General features: G+C 45.8%; 1 protein-coding gene across 1 annotated transcript in view; it reads left to right on the top strand.

Annotated features, from left to right (window-relative positions):
- LOC120022862 (RNA-binding motif, single-stranded-interacting protein 3-like) overlaps positions 1–13,648 on the top strand; it is a 195,614-nt gene that overhangs the window by 130,447 nt on the left and 51,519 nt on the right. Inside the window, exon 6 of the mRNA XM_038966907.1 lies at positions 2,605–2,711. Within this exon, the coding sequence (XP_038822835.1) occupies positions 2,605–2,711 (107 nt within the window). The remainder of the gene's footprint in view (positions 1–2,604; positions 2,712–13,648) is intronic.

Below are 13,648 nucleotides of genomic sequence, written 5' to 3'. Positions count from 1 at the left end.
ACGGTGTTTGCCGTAATGGCATCCTAGTGTGTGTGTGCGAGAGAGAGAACGAGTGTGTGTTCCCCAACCCTCACAAATGTGTTGACCTGTTACCATGGCAACGCGCATAAAGACTAATTAAGAGTTCTCGTAGAGTACCTTGTTAGCGTCCATTGTTGACCTCGGGACAAAAAGTACTTTTCCTCTTTCCCAAATGTTTTCGTCATTAAATAGTGCTAAATTGGTAGATGTGGGAAAACGTTTTTCTCTCGGAATTCCACAGATCGACTGAGGCGGCGGCCCAATGTGAAAGTCGGAGCCATAAGCCAGTAAAGCCACAATATGGGCAAAGTACTATAGCTGGGTCATTAGGCATTCTTCTGTTTCATTTTCAGCATAGTGGCAGCAGGGGGAGGCTGGGGAAGGCCAGGAGAGGCTGTAGATTTTGGGCTCTAAATTTCAACAAATTAGCCGTTGTGTTGTGGGAGCTGGAGGCCTGTTCATGGGACGTCAGTGTTGCTGCATGTCAGATCCACTAAATTAGCCAGACCGCTAATTACCTCCCTGAGAAGACGGGCAGAGAGAGCTTTCAGAAGGTTTTCTTGTTTTTTCCCCCATCAACATCTCCACCCCTGTGGGTTTGAAGTCTGAAGAGTTTGTTCCCCGAATCCCCCGTTCATTTGCATCTTTGCCTCCCTCATCTGCTTTTCACTCGCTTCCTGTAATAGGCAAACAAATAATGTCTCTGTGTGTTCTATCTACCGCATCATCGCTTGACCAAGGTTACAGTGAGGAAGCTGGTGGAGGGAGGACGGCTCATTGCAATGGCCAGAAGAGAACAAAGGGAAGGGCATCAAACGCATGGAAACGTCCACTGTTGAATAGGGTGTCCATATTAGGACATCCGCCGTCTCATCAGGAATTGTCCGTCGCAACTGAGGCTGTCCTAATATGGACACCATAATTGCTCTCTTTCCCGTGGTGTGGTTGGCCTTGTCCTCAGTGGACGGACATCTGGGGAATTGAGATTAAAGCGTCGATGAGGCTCCTGTCTGTGTCAAATTCGGGAGTGGGAGCTGAAAGGTCGCGTCCAGCGCCTCACGCCACAGACAACACCTGCGTCGGTATCGTCAGAACGCCTCTAATGCGAATGCGATGACAGGTCACCTTTCCGCTCGGCTCGGAGCGGCAGGTGCAGGTGCAGGGGAACGGTGTTTGGACAAGGCTGGCTCACGTCGGCCCACAGCGCAGCCCTTTCGTTTGATCCTTCAGCTAGTGTACTCTCGCTCTCTCTCTCTCTCTCTCTCTCTCTCTCTCTCTCTCTCTCTCTCTTTCTCTCTCTCTCTCTCTCTCTCTCTCTCTCTCTCTCTCTCTTTCTCTCTCTCTCTCTGTCTCTCTCGCTCTCTCTGTCTCTCTGTCTCTCTCTCTCTCTGTCTCTCGCTCTCTCTCTCTCTGTCTCTCTCATCTCTACAGTTCCCTTCTACACAGAGATACCAATCTCGCTGACACACACAAAAAAAAAACGAAAAGGGGACGGACACAGTAAAGACCCCCCCCCCCCCAATCCCTGGCCAAAAGAGCCACCCGTTTCTCAGGAGAAACCGCTCACTAAGGGCTTTTTCTTCTCCTTTTCGTCTACTTTCATTCCAGCCCTCGGTGGCTCTGTCTTTCCTCTGACTTTGTACCTGGTTTGAAAGTCACCTGCTGTAGTGGGAGAACATGGCCTTTAGAGAGTTGTTCTGACAACTACGTATCACGCCCCGAAAAGCTAACTCGTCATGGCAATTATGTCTTGGGTGCTGCTGGGATTATCTACATTATCTAGAGATGGGACTATATCCAGGAGTTGAGATCCCATGAAATGTCAATTGGCCAATCCTGGCCGTTGCCTCTTGTGTGTGCAGATAGTCCATTCATGTTTTGAGGCTACTTCCTGGGTGACTGTATGGGATCTGATATGAAATAACAGAAAGTGATGAATGGCTTTGTGTGTGTGATATTTCCCCCTAAGTGGCTTGCAATGTTTCTGTCCATTCGCATTTCTCTCATTGCATATACTGTAGCTGCTAGTAGCAGCACATGGATAGACTCCCCCCTGTGGTCACTCAGGGAACAACACACATTCTCACGTTCTCATCCAAACACTGGACTGTAGCCCGACGAGAAGCCTCACCGGTTGCGGAGGGGGGGGGGGGGGGGGGGGGGGGGGGGGGGGATTGTATAGGAGGGAACGGGAATGCCGAGCAGAAAGGAGCTTTGGCCGACGGAGCACTGAAACAATACCGTATCTACGCAATTTACGAGAGCGATTACTCCTGGTTGTTATTTCAACAATACCCAGCTATGCTCTTTCAAGGGCTGCCAGTGGGGCTGAGGCTGGGAGAAGGAAGGGCCTTGCCAAGACTAAGTGTCTGGGAGTTTCACAAGGCACTCCGCGGGAGGGAGGGAGGGAGGGAGGGAGGGAGGGAGGGAGGGAGGGAGGGAGGGAGGGACATCAAAAGGGCTCGGGTTCTTCAGAAGGGTTACTGTTTCAGTCTTCCTGACGTTGGTTTCTGTTTTCACTAACCCCCTCTCTCTCTCTCTGTCTCTCTCTCCCTCTCTCTCTCTCTTTCTCTCTCTCTGCAGCTCCCAATGAGCCTTTACTGTGCAAATTCGCTGACGGAGGGCAGAAGAAACGGCAGAGCCAGAGCAAGTACCCGCAGAACGGGCGGCCATGGCACAGGGAAGGCGAGGTAAGCCACTGGCTCATTACAGCCGCCATTTTGGTTCCATAGGTACAGCCATCCGGCAGTTACCATTAACCCTCCGTTTACATACCACCTACTCATGGCACTGGGATGAAGTTTGGTTCGAAAAGTGGGCATTTAACCTCTGAGGTAATGTCAGTCTTAGAAAGGGTCATTACGGTCCCCTCCCAAAGCTCTTTTAGGATTCCAAAACATCTGGGTCCATGTACACCACGACAGGCTGTCTCCCATGTTTAAGGTCGGCGCTGGTAGTGGGAAAAAAGCACTTTAAGTATCGATCCAAAGCCTTCAGAATAAGAGTTGACATGTAAATTGCATTTGAAGGTTGTATGAGTCTGCTTGTCAAGGCTACCACACATATTAGTGTTCCCCTCATGGTTCATAGTGGTTCAGGCCTATACGTTGGATACCAAACATATTCAGCAGTTAAAGCCGACAAGGGGTCGGGCAGTCGGAGGGGTTTTCATGCGGGTCTACACCACTACGGTGTAGACCCTACACCACTACGGTCTACACCACTACGGATAACGTGAGCTTGCAGGGGGCTGACAGTTGTGCTGTAGCTGCACGGGAGAAAGGAAAATGTATCGTCTCTTCGTTGAGATGTGGACTGTGTGTCCTTCAGGACACGTAACATGCTCTCGGTCTGTCTGCTTGTAGGTTGTGTGCGTGTGAAGGTTCGTGTGTGCTTTGCAAGCATATGTGTGTGTGTTTGTGTTTGTGTGTGAACGTCCATCACAGACTCAGCAGCCCAAACACAGAGCCCGGTGAGGCCTGTTTACCCTAACAGCCCGTTGCTACAGAGCCTCACACACTGACAGGGTCAGCTGATTACACTTGACACGAGGTGAGGTGGGGGGGGGGGGGGGGGGTGCAGCATCTGGAAAGAGGAGAGAAGAAAGGAGAGAAGAAAGGAGGCAGCATCGTTAGAGTAGACAGAACACACAACAACACTCTCTCATCTCTCCGTCCTGACCCCCTCTCTCATCTCTCCGTCCTGACCCCCTCTCTCATCTCTCCTTCCTGACCCCCTCTCTCCTCCTTCTCTCTCATCTCTCCTTCCTGACCCCCTCTCTCCTCCTTCTCTCTCATCTCTCCTTCCTGACCCACTCTCTCCTCCCTCTCTCTCATCTCTTCTTCCTGACCTCATCTCTCCTCCTTCTCTCTCATCTCTCCTTCCTGACCCCCTCTCTCCTCCTTCTCTCTCATCTCTCCTTCCTGACCCCCTCTCTCCTCCTTCTCTCTCATCTCTCCTTCCTGACCCCCCCTCTCCTCCCTCTCTCTCATCTCTCCTTCCTGACCTCCTCTCTCTCTCTCATCTCTACTTCCTGACCTCTCTCCTCCCTCTCTCTCATCTCTCCTTCCTGACCCCCTCTCTCCTCCCTCTCTCTCGCATCTTTCCTTCCTGACCCACTCCTCCCTTTCTCTCATCTCTCCTTCCTGACCCCTTCTCTCCTCCCTCTCGCTTATCTCTCCTTCCTGACCCCCTCTCTCCTCCCTCTCTCATCTCTCCTTCCTCACCCACTCTCTCCTCCCTCTCTCTCATCTCTCCTTCATCACCCACTCTCTCCTCCCTCTCTCTCATCTCTCCTTCCTCACCCACTCTCTCCTCCCTCTCTCTCATCTCTCCTTCCTGACCCCCTCTTTCCTCCCTCTCTCTCATCTCTACTTCCTGACCCCCTGTCTCCTCCCTCTCTCTCATCTCTCCTTCCTGACCCCTTCTCTCCTCCCTCTCTCTCATCTCTCCTTCCTGACCCCCTCTTTCCTCCCTCTCTCTCATCTCTACTTCCTGACCCCCTGTCTCCTCCCTCTCTCTCATCTCTCCTTCCTGACCCCTTCTCTCTCTCATCTCTCCTTCTTGACCCCCTCTCTCCTCCCTCTCTCATCTCTCCTACCTCTCGCTCATCTCTCCTCCCTCCCTCTCATCTCTCCTCCCTCCCTCTCATCTCTCCTCCCTCCCTCTCTCTCATCTCTCCTCCCTCTCTCTCATCTCTCCTCCCTCCCTCTCTCTCATCTCTCCTCCCTCTCTCTCATCTCTCCTCCCTCTCTCTCATCTCTCCTACCTCTCTCTCATCTCTCCTCCCTCTCTCTCATCTCTCCTCCCTCTCTCTCATCTCTCCTCCCTCTCTCTCATCTCTCCTCCCTCTCTCTCATCTCTCCTACCTCTCTCTCATCTCTCCTACCTCTCTCTCATCTCTCCTACCTCTCTCTCATCTCTCCTCCCTCTCTCTCATCTCTCCTACCTCTCTCTCATCTCTCCTCCCTCTCTCTCATCTCTCCTACCTCTCTCTCATCTCTCCTACCTCTCTCTCATCTCTCCTACCTCTCTCTCATCTCTCCTCCCTCTCTCTCATCTCTCCTCCCTCTCTCTCATCTCTCCTCCCTCTCTCTCATCTCTCCTCCCTCTCTCTCATCTCTCCTCCCTCTCTCTCATCTCTCCTACCTCTCTCTCATCTCTCCTCCCTCTCTCTCATCTCTCCTACCTCACCTCCCCACACAGTAACAGTCCTTAGATTAAACTGCTTGCATCGTGCCCAACTAAATCTCACATGCAAATTAACGACATGATTTGTGTTTTTATCTCGGCTAAAAAGGCCCTCCTATAACCTCAGGCTCATCAGATCGGATGAGTCTTACATCTCTCCTCCCTTGTCTCCCCCGTTTCCTCCCTCCCTCCTTTCTTCGCCTTGCTATGGTTAAGGACATGATTGAGAGGCTGGTGAAGGCGTCTGTGTGTGTGAGAGAGTGCTCGCACATAGGTACATATTAGAGGTCGACCGATTATGATTTTTCAATGCCGATACCGATTATTGGAGGACAAAAAAAGCCGATACCGATTAATCGGCCGATTTATAAAAATACATATTTTTTTAATGTATATATATATCATACACACACACACATTTTTGTAATAATGACAATTGCAACAATACTGAATGAACAATGAACACTTTTATTTTAACTTAATATAATACATAAATACACACACACGCACACAGCTCTGAAGTGACAATGATACTGAAGAGTCTGCTTAGGAGACAAATACTCTCAACTGTTTGAATAAAACTAGAGTTTAAGTTACCTGTGATGAATGTTGAAAACATAAACTTTAATTTCTATATGCAGGAAATCCTATTTTAATAATGGGCATGGTAAGAATTGACGACCAAAGTGCGAGTCATAATTCCCATGACACCTAGCAAAATCTGAAAAGCGGTTTATTTTTAGATTCACTTAAAATAAGGTCTGTGTTTCGTGTAGGCTTACATCACCGTGCCAATTTTATAACTGTGAGATATCCATAGGACAAGGTAACTCTGATCAATATTGGCTAAATATAAGCGAAGATACATTTTTTTGTAGAGTGGATTTATGAAAATATGTTGACAAACGTTACCTTATCCTAGTGAGATTTACACGGGTATCAAAACGTCGAGGCGGTTTAAGCCTGCACGAAACAGACCTTATTTGAAGTAGATCAAGACATTCTCTATGGAAGACATGAACGGTAAAATAACGAAGAAACCCCTGTCAAGTTCAGCCGCAAGTTATTACAGGAATTATAACGCGTCGACTATTTCTCTCTAAACCATATACCTTTGACTAATCCGGAAACTATCACCTCAAACAAAACGTTTATTCCGTTCCGTATTTTATCTAACGGGTGGCATCCATGAGTCTAAATATTCCTGTTACATTGCACAACCTTCAATGTTGTCATAATTACGTAAAATTCTGGCAAATTAGTTCGCAAAGAGCCAGGCGGCCCAAACTGTTGCATATACCCTGACTCTGCGTGCAATGAACGCAAGAGAAATGACACAATTTCACCTGGTTAATATTGCCTGCTAACCTGGATTTCTTTTAGCTAAATATGCAGGTTTAAAAATATATACTTGTGTATTGATTTTAAGAAAGGCATTGATGTTTATGGTTAAGTACACATTGGAGCAATGACAGTCATTGATTGATTGTTTTTTATAAGATAAGTTTAATGCTAGCTAGCAACTTACCTTAGCTTACTGCATTCACGTAACAGGCAGGCTCCTCGTGGAGTGCAATGTAATCAGGTGTTAGAGCATTGGACTAGTTAACTGTAAGGTTGCAAGATTGGATCCCCCGAGCTGACAAGGTTAAAAATCTGTCGTTCTGCCTCGTTCTAGGCCGTCATTGAAAATAAGAATGTGTTCTTAACTGACTTGCCTAGTTAAATAAAGATTAAATAATTTAAACGGCAAATCGCCCAAAAATACCGATTTCCGATTGTTATGAAAACTTGAAATCGGCCCGATTAATCGGCCGACCTCCAGTACATATGCACATCTGTGTTTGCTCACATTTGTTCGTACCTTTGTGTGTGTGTGTGTGTGTGTGTGTGTGTGTGTGTGTGTGTGTGTGTGTGTGTGTGTGTGTGTGTGTGTGTGTGTGTGTGTGTGTGTGTGTGTGTGTGTCAGCGATGCCCCCATAGTCATTGATCAGCAGCACAGCCAGGGTCTGGAGATAGGCATCACATGTGAGTCTGTTTATCAGACGTTCTCCAGTCTTTCACCAAGGGCCTCCCGTTCCGTGGCCAGATGAAGAGGGCCTCCCGTTCCGTGGCCAGATGGAGAGGGCCTCCCGTTCCGTGGCCAGATGGAGAGGGCCTCCCGTTCCGTGGCCAGATGGAGAGGGCCTCCCGTTCCGTGGCCAGATGGAGAGGGCCTCCCGTTCCGTGGCCAGATGGAGAGGGCCTCCCGTTCCGTGGCCAGATGGAGAGGGCCTCCCGTTCCGTGGCCAGATGGAGAGGGCCTCCCGTTCCGTGGCCAGATGGAGAGGGCCTCCCGTTCCGTGGCCAGATGGAGAGGGCCTCCCGTTTCCGTGGCCAGATGGAGAGGGCCTCCCGTTCCGTGGCCAGATGGAGAGGGCCTCCCGTTCCGTGGCCAGATGGAGAGGGCCTCCCGTTCCGTGGCCAGATGGAGAGGGCCTCCCGTTCCCGTGGCCAGATGGAGAGGGCCTCCCGTTCCCGTGGCCAGATGGAGAGGGCCTCCCGTTCCCGTGGCCAGATGGAGAGGGCCTCCCGTTCCGTGGCCAGATGGAGAGGGCTTCCCGTTCCCGTGGCCAGATGGAGAGGGCCTCCCGTTCCGTGGCCAGATGGAGAGGGCCTCCCGTTCCGTGGCCAGATGGAGAGGGCCTCCCGTTCCGTGGCCAGATGGAGAGGGCCTCCCGTTCCCGTGGCCAGATGGAGAGGGCCTCCCGTTCCCGTGGCCAGATGGAGAGGGCCGCCCGGCGCACGCCATTTGCTACGTTCTCCCTCGATCCCCCTTTTGAAGTCAGCCAAACTCCCAGAACACATCAGGGGTCTAGTAGAGCACCCGTAAAGCAGCAAGCAGCCGCATTGTGGCGTGATTAGTCAGTGGTAGAAAAGAGGTCAGAAGTCTGTTTTCATCTACGTGACTATGAGGCATGCGAATGCTCTCACAAGTGTGTCACATCTTTCAAATGATGTGCACACACACACACACACACACACACCAGGTCACGCGAGATCCTACTCTGTAGGAGTCACACATGCTCCCACACACACATGACATACACTCATACACACACACCATAAATGATTAAATCGTTAACACCCACACAGGTAGTCTCACAAAGTCACACTAGCTCAAGTGCTTTCTCTTGGGGAAAGTGTTCATACGCGGAAAAACCCACGGGGTTCTCCCCTGTGTGAAAGAAAGCCTGACAGGTGTTTTTTGAGAGAGAGGGTGGGTATGTGCCCGTGTCTGTGAGTATGAGTGTGTGTGTCCTACAGCCGGACACCATGGCTGGCTGGGGTTTCCTGTGGAGGTTCAGTACAGGCGTTCTTCCAGCTGCCGGAGGGGCCGTTTCTCCTTCCGCCACACCCGCCATACTGTACCACAGTATACACAGACACTCTCACACACTCCCTCCCGCGTGCTCTGGTTCACATGCTCCAACTTCCTGTCCTAGACATACACTGAGCAGACGAAACATGAGGAACACCTCTTTCCATGACATGGACTGACCAGATGAATCCAGGTGAAAGATACGATCCGTTTTTGATGTTACCTGTTAAATTCTCTTCAAATCAGTGGAGATGAAGGGGAGGAGACGGGTTAAAGAAGGGTTGTTAAGCCTTGAGACATGGATTGTGTACGTGTGCCATTCAGAGGGTGAATGGGCAAGGCAAAATATTTAAGTGCCTTTAACGGGGTATGGTAGTAGGTGCCAGGCGCACCGCTCTGTGTCAAGAACTGCAACGCTGCTGGGTTTTTCACGCTCAACAGTTTCCCCGTGTGTATCAAGAATGGTCCACCACCCAAAAGACGTCCAGCTAATTTGACACAACTGTGAGAAGCATTGGAGTCATGAGCCAGCATCCCCTGTGGAACTCTTTCGACACCATGTAGAGTCCATGCCTGCCCTGACGAATTGAGGCTGTTCTGAGGGCAAAAGGGGGCGCAACTCAATATTAGGAAGGTGTTTACTCTCTCTTCTTCTCTTTCTGTTTACTCTCTCTTCTTCTCTTTCTGTTTACTCTCTCTTCTTCTCTTTCTGTTTACTCTCTTATTCTCTTTCTGTTTACTCTCTTCTTCTCTTTCTGTTTACTCTCTCTTCTCTTTCTGTTTACTCTCTCTTCTTCTCTTTCTGTATACTCTCTCTTCTTCTCTTTCTGTTTACTCTCTCTTCTTCTCTTTCTGTTTACTCTCTTCTTCTCTTTCTGTTTACTCTCTTCTCTTTCTGTTTACTCTCTCTTATTCTCCCTCTGTATACTCTCTCTTCTTCTCTTTCTGTTTACTCTCTTCTTCTCTTTCTGTTTACTCTCTCTTCTTCTCTTTCTGTTTACTCTCTCTTCTTCTCTTTCTGTTTACTCTCTCTTCTTCTCTTTCTGTTTACTCTCTCTTCTTCTCTTTCTGTTTACTCTCTCTTCTTCTCTTTCTGTTTACTCTCTCCTTCTCTTTCTGTTTACTCTCTCTTCTTCTCTTTCTGTTTACTCTCTCTTCTTCTCTTTCTGTTTACTCTCTTCACTCTCTCTTCTTCTCTTTCTGTATACTCTCTCTTCTTCTCTTTCTCTATACTCTCTCTTCTTCTCTTTCTGTTTACTCTCTTCTTCTCTTTCTGTTTACTCTCTCTTCTTCTCTTTCTGTTTACTCTCTCTTCTTCTCTTTCTGTTTACTCTCTCTTCTTCTCTTTCTGTATACTCTCTCTTCTTCTCTTTCTGTTTACGCTCTCTTCTTCTCTTTCTATTTACTCTCTTCTTCTCTTTCTGTTTACTCTCTTCTTCTCTATCTGTATACTCTCTCTTCTTCTCTTTCTGTTTACTCTCTCTTCTCTTTCTGTTTACTCTCTCGTCTTCTCTTTCTGTTTACTCTCTCTTCTTCTCTTTCTGTTTACTCTCTCTTCTTCTCTTTCTGTTTACTCTCGTCTTCTCTTTCTGTTTACTCTCTCTTCTTCTCTTTCTGTTTACTCTCTTCACTCTCTCTTCTTCTCTTTCTGTATACTCTCTCTTCTTCTCTTTCTCTATACTCTCTCTTCTTCTCTTTCTGTTTACTCTCTCTTCTTCTCTTTCTGTTTACTCTCTCTTCTTCTCTTTCTGTTTACTCTCTCTTCTTCTCTTTCTGTATACTCTCTCTTCTTCTCTTTCTGTTTACGCTCTCTTCTTCTCTTTCTATTTACTCTCTTCTTCTCTTTCTGTTTACTCTCTTCTTCTCTATCTGTATACTCTCTCTTCTTCTCTTTCTGTTTACTCTCTCTTCTCTTTCTGTTTACTCTCTCGTCTTCTCTTTCTGTTTACTCTCTCTTCTTCTCTTTCTGTTTACTCTCTCTTCTTCTCTTTCTGTTTACTCTCGTCTTCTCTTTCTGTTTACTCTCTCTTCTTCTCTTTCTGTTTACTCTCGTCTTCTCTTTCTGTTTACTCTCTCTTCTTCTCTTTCTGTTTACTCTCTCTTCTTCTCTTTCTGTTTACTCTCTCTTCTTCTCTTTCTGTTTACTCTCGTCTTCTCTTTCTGTTTACTCTCTCTTCTTCTCTTTCTGTTTACTCTCTCTTCTTCTCTTTCTGTTTACTCTCTCTTCTTCTCTTTCTGTTTACTCTCTCTTCACTCTCTCTTCTTCTCTTTCTGTATACTCTCTCTTCTTCTCTTTCTGTATACTCTCTCTTCTTCTCTTTCTGTATACTCTCTCTTCTTCTCTTTCTGTTTACTCTCTTCTTCTCTTTCTGTTTACTCTCTCTTCTTCTCTTTCTGTTTACTCTCTCTTCTTCTCTTTCTGTATACTCTCTCTTCTTCTCTTTCTGTTTACGCTCTCTTCTTCTCTTTCTGTTTACTCTCTTCTTCTCTTTCTGTTTACTCTCTTCTTCTCTATCTGTATACTCTCTCTTCTTCTCTTTCTGTTTACTCTCTCTTCTCTTTCTGTTTACTCTCTCGTCTTCTCTTTCTGTTTACTCTCTCTTCTTCTCTTTCTGTTTACTCTCGTCTTCTCTTTCTGTTTACTCTCTCTTCTTCTGTTTCTGTTTACTCTCTCTTCTTCTCTTTCTGTTTACTCTCTCTTCTTCTCTTTCTGTTTACTCTCTCTTCTTCTCTTTCTGTTTACTCTCTTCACTCTCTCTTCTTCTCTTTCTGTATACTCTCTCTTCTTCTCTTTCTGTATACTCTCTCTTCTTCTCTTTCTGTTTACTCTCTTCTTCTCTTTCTGTTTACTCTCTCCTTCTCTTTCTGTATACTCTCTCTTCTTCTCTTTCTGTTTACGCTCTCTTCTTCTCTTTCTGTTTACTCTCTTCTTCTCTTTCTGTTTACTCTCTTCTTCTCTATCTGTATACTCTCTCTTCTTCTCTTTCTGTATACTCTCTCTTCTCTTTCTGTTTACTCTCTCGTCTTCTCTTTCTGTTTACTCTCTCTTCTTCTCTTTCTGTTTACTCTCGTCTTCTCTTTCTGTTTACTCTCTCTTCTCTTTCTGTTTACTCTCTCTTCTTCTCTTTCTGTTTACTCTCTCTTCTTCTCTTTCTGTTTACTCTCTCTTCTTCTCTTTCTGTTTACTCTCTCTTCTTCTCTTTCTGTTTACTCTCTCTTCTTCTCTTTCTGTTTACCCTCTCTTCTTCTCTTTCTGTTTACCCTCTCTTCTTCTCTTTATGTTTACTCTCTCTTCTTCTCTTTCTCTTTACTCTCTCTTCTTCTCTTTCTGTTTACTCTCTCTTCTTCTCTTTCTGTTTACTCTCTCTTCTTCTCTTTCTGTTTACTCTCTCTTCTCTTTCTGTTTACTCTCTCTTCTTCTCTTTCTGTTTACTCTCTCTTCTTCTCTTTCTGTTTACTCTCTTCTCTTTCTGTTTACTCTCTTCTCTTTCTGTTTACTCTCTCTTCTTCTCTTTCTGTTTACTCTCTCTTCTTCTCTTTCTCTATACTCTCTCTTCTTCTCTTTCTGTTTACTCTCTCTTCTTCTCTTCTGTTTACTCTCTCTTCTTCTCTTTCTGTTTACTCTCGTCTTCTCTTTCTGTTTACTCTCTCTTCTTCTCTTTCTGTTTACTCTCTCTTCTTCTCTTTCTGTTTACTCTCTCTTCTTCTCTTTCTGTTTACTCTCTCTTCTTCTCTTTCTGTTTACTCTCTTCACTCTCTCTTCTTCTCTTTCTGTATACTCTCTCTTCTTCTCTTTCTGTATACTCTCTCTTCTTCTCTTTCTGTATACTCTCTCTTCTTCTCTTTCTGTTTACTCTCTTCTTCTCTTCTGTTTACTCTCTTCTTCTCTTTCTCTTTACTCTCTCTTCTTCTCTTTCTGTTTACTCTCTCTATCTTCTCTTTCTGTTTACTCTCTCTTCTTCTCTTTCTGTTTACTCTCTCTTCTTCTCTTTCTGTTTACTCTCGTCTTCTCTTTCTGTTTACTCTCTCTTCTCTTTCTGTTTACTCTCTCTTCTTCTCTTTCTGTTTACTCTCTCTTCTTCTCTTTCTGTTTACTCTCTCTTCTTCTCTTTCTGTTTACTCTCTCTTCTTCTCTTTCTGTTTACTCTCTCTTCTTCTCTTTCTGTTTACTCTCTCTTCTTCTCTTTCTGTTTACTCTCTCTTCTTCTCTTTCTGTTTACTCTCTCTTCTTCTCTTTCTGTTTACTCTCTCTTCTTCTCTTTCTCTATACTCTCTCTTCTTCTCTTTCTGTTTACTCTCTCTTCTTCTCTTTCTCTATACTCTTTATTCTTCTCTTTCTGTTTACTCTCTCTTCTCCTCTTTCTGTTTACTCTCTCTTCTTCTCTTTCTGTTTACTCTCTCTTCTCCTCTTTCTGTTTACTCTCTCTTCTTCTCTTTCTGTTTACTCTCTCTTCTCTCTCTTTCTCTATACTCTCTCTTCTTCTCTTTCTGTATACTCTCTCTTCTTCTCTTTCTGTATACTCTCTCTTCTTCTCTTCTCTGTATACTCTCTCTCTTTCTCTTCTGTTTACTCTCTCTCTCTCTTTCTGTATACTCTCTCTTCTTCTCTTTCTGTTTACTCTCTCTTTCTTCTCTTTCTGTATACTCTCTCTTCTTCTCTTTGTTTACGCTCTCTTCTTCTCTTTCTGTTTACTCTCTTCTTCTCTTTCTGTTTACTCTCTTCTCTATCTGTATACTCTCTCTTCTTCTCTTTCTGTTTACTCTCTCTTCTCTTTCTGTTACTCTCTCGTCTTCTCTTTCTGTTTACTCTCTCTTCTTCTCTTTCTGTTTACTCTCTCTTCTTCTCTTTCTGTTTACTCTCGTCTTCTCTTTCTGTTTACTCTCTCTTCTCTTTCTGTTTACTCTCTCTTCTTCTCTTTCTGTTTACTCTCTCTTCTTCTCTTTCTGTTTACTCTCTCTTCTTCTCTTTCTGTTTACCCTCTCTTCTTCTCTTTCTGTTTACTCTCTCTTCTCCTCTTTCTGTTTACTCTCTCTTCTTCTCTTTCTGTTTACCTCTCTCTTCTTCTCTTTCTCTAT

This window comes from Salvelinus namaycush, chromosome 27, assembly GCF_016432855.1.
Source record: "Salvelinus namaycush isolate Seneca chromosome 27, SaNama_1.0, whole genome shotgun sequence".
Taxonomy (NCBI): domain Eukaryota; kingdom Metazoa; phylum Chordata; class Actinopteri; order Salmoniformes; family Salmonidae; genus Salvelinus; species Salvelinus namaycush.
The sequence above is the reverse complement of the archived record's forward strand: the minus strand, read 5'-3'. Positions and strand labels throughout refer to the sequence as shown.